The sequence below is a fragment of the Hemibagrus wyckioides genome, linkage group LG04 (assembly GCF_019097595.1).
Source record: "Hemibagrus wyckioides isolate EC202008001 linkage group LG04, SWU_Hwy_1.0, whole genome shotgun sequence".
NCBI classification, from domain to species: domain Eukaryota; kingdom Metazoa; phylum Chordata; class Actinopteri; order Siluriformes; family Bagridae; genus Hemibagrus; species Hemibagrus wyckioides.
Genome location: NC_080713.1, coordinates 908,699 through 911,198, shown reverse-complemented (window position 1 = coordinate 911,198; position 2,500 = coordinate 908,699). Strand labels below are relative to the sequence as shown.

Genomic DNA, 2,500 nt, shown 5'->3' with positions numbered 1-2,500 from the left:
CGAGCTGCTTACAGGCTTGAGCAGATTCTGTCTCAGCACACCGGTCTTTTGAACAGTGAGCTCTCCTCTGTCCTTCCGCTGCAGAAACTCACTCAGAGCTTCCTGCACACACACACACACACACACACACACACACACACACACACAGAGAAAGAGAGAGAGAGAGAGAGAGAGAGAGAGAGAGAGAGAGATATTTGAAAGTAGTGATTAATCAAGCTCGTGATTATAGTTAATTTGTGTAATAATTAGTGCGTAATAATTATTCTGCACCTCCTCCAGAGTCACATCCTCTCTCCAGTTCCCCAGTCGGACCGCCGGTCTGTAAACCCGCACAGGATCCATCTCAGCGCCGATACCAAGCTTGACTCTCACTACACACACACACACACACACACAGACACACACACAACCCCACTGCAGTGTGTGGAATAAACACGAAGCTCGCAGTAGGTCCAGCTTCTGCTACGAGCAACACGGCGCGAGAGTCTGTTTACGCGTCTCCACGGTAACAAGCCTTCAAGAACACTTCCGGTAACTGGAGCACGGTGCAGGGGAGAGCGGGGTCGGGTGGGGCAGTTAAAAACAAAACAAAACAAAACAAAACAAAACAGTCTTTGTAAATGTTCTAAAGTTCTAAATGCGAATAAAAAAACAAATATAATTTTCTTTTGTTAGAAATAAAACTCGACACACTGGTCTGATATGAACCCACACCAAACTGAGAGATAACTCCTTTTCCACAGTGAAGATGATTCATTTCCTCCAGCTGCACAAATCCAGCTGTTTATTCCCGTTTATTTACACCACAATATACAAAAAAATCTATTAAAAAACAACAATAAAAAAACATTTCATTTTTTATATTTATTATTATTATTATTATTATTATTATTATTATTATTATTATTATTATTATTGTATATTTTGTATTATTATTTTGTATTATTGAATTATTGTTTTAATTATTATTAATATATATTATTATTTATATTATTATTATTATTATTATTATTATTATTATATTATTTTTTATTATTTATTTATTTATTTATTTATTTATTTATTTATTTTTATACATTTTTTATATTTTTCATATTTTTTATTTCATTTTTATGAAACAAGTGAGTTCCTGTTCTCTCTTACCTTATAGCAGCTATAACTGGTCTCTCACCGGTCTCTCTTTATTCTCTCTCTTCACATTAATAAGACAAAACAAACAAACAAACAAACAAATACATGAATGTATAAAGCAGTCTCTTTCCAGTCTATAGTTTAAGCTGCATCATGAATAAATTTTATAAAAGTGGTCAAGTACTTTTTAACATTTAACTGATTATCACAATAATTTTCTGTGCATTCTTCTTCTTCTTCTTCTTCTTCTTCTTCTTCTTCTTATTATTATTATTATTATTATTATTATTGAATGTTTGCATTTATAAAACTTTCAGCTGCAGAGACGGAAAGACTCCCAGATAGTTATACAGACCTAAAGTGCCTGTGTGTGTGTGTGTGTGGGTGTGTGTGTGGGTGTGTGTGTGTGTGTGGTAAGTGATGGTAAGTGCCTCATTGTCAATAACGGAACTACACATCATAAGTAGATGGGAGATGTTCATGAAAGCAAAGTTTTGAAATATTAAAACTGACAGGAAGGGAAAAGGTGTACACACACGCACACACACACACACACTCACACACACACACACACACCACTAAACACAGGTATATTTTATATAAAATCTTTTTTTATATCTTTTTATATCTTTTTTATCTATTTTTATATCAAATCTTTTTTCTGCAATGAAATAAATAGAAATTATAATTGATAAGTATTTGTAGTAAAACATAAAGCCAATTATTATTATTATTATTATTATTATTATTATTATTATTATTATTATTATTATTATTATTATTAGTAGTAGTAGTAGTAGTAGTAGTAGTAGTAGTAATAATAATAATAATAATAATAATAATAATAATAATAATAATAATAATGTTTAGTATATATTATAATAATGATAATATATTTGTCTATTAATGCTTTGTTCAGAATAATTCAATTCAAATTCCAATGTAATTTTCTTAAACATATAAACAGTCTGATTTGTTTTCTTTTCTGTTGTTTGCCTTTAAAGTGTTTTATTCGTCCTGCTGTATCATAAACCACGTCAATAAAATCGAATGACCCATGATTCAGTGATTGATTAATGATCCAACTTTATACTAGTGTTCACATTGAGCCAGAACCAAGAACTGAGCCTCAGCATGCACGGGTTCTACTGTTCTACTGTTCTACTGTTCCACTGTTCTCTCTTAAAATTAGACAACATTAAGTTAGTTGGTTATGTGACTGTGGTGCTCCAGAGGCAGTGAGAATATCAGGAGTTCAGGACTCACCTTAAGACTGAATATACAGGTGATTATAACTGATGTCACGGGGAACGCTGGTGTTCATGTAGAACTTGGAGAAAGATCACAATCACTCTCAGGTAGCAGCAGC

The 2,500-nt window shown here is 32.5% G+C and overlaps 1 protein-coding gene across 1 annotated transcript in view; it reads right to left on the bottom strand.

Annotated features, from left to right (window-relative positions):
• The window catches only part of cfap161 (cilia and flagella associated protein 161), a 6,082-nt gene extending 5,585 nt beyond the window's left edge, over positions 1-497 (bottom strand). The window contains exons 1-2 of the mRNA XM_058387180.1: positions 271-497; positions 13-102 (exon numbers count right to left, since the gene is read on the bottom strand). Of these exons, the coding sequence (XP_058243163.1) occupies positions 13-102; positions 271-342 (162 nt within the window). The 5' untranslated portion in view covers positions 343-497. The remainder of the gene's footprint in view (positions 1-12; positions 103-270) is intronic.
• Positions 498-2,500: the final 2,003 nt, after the last annotated feature.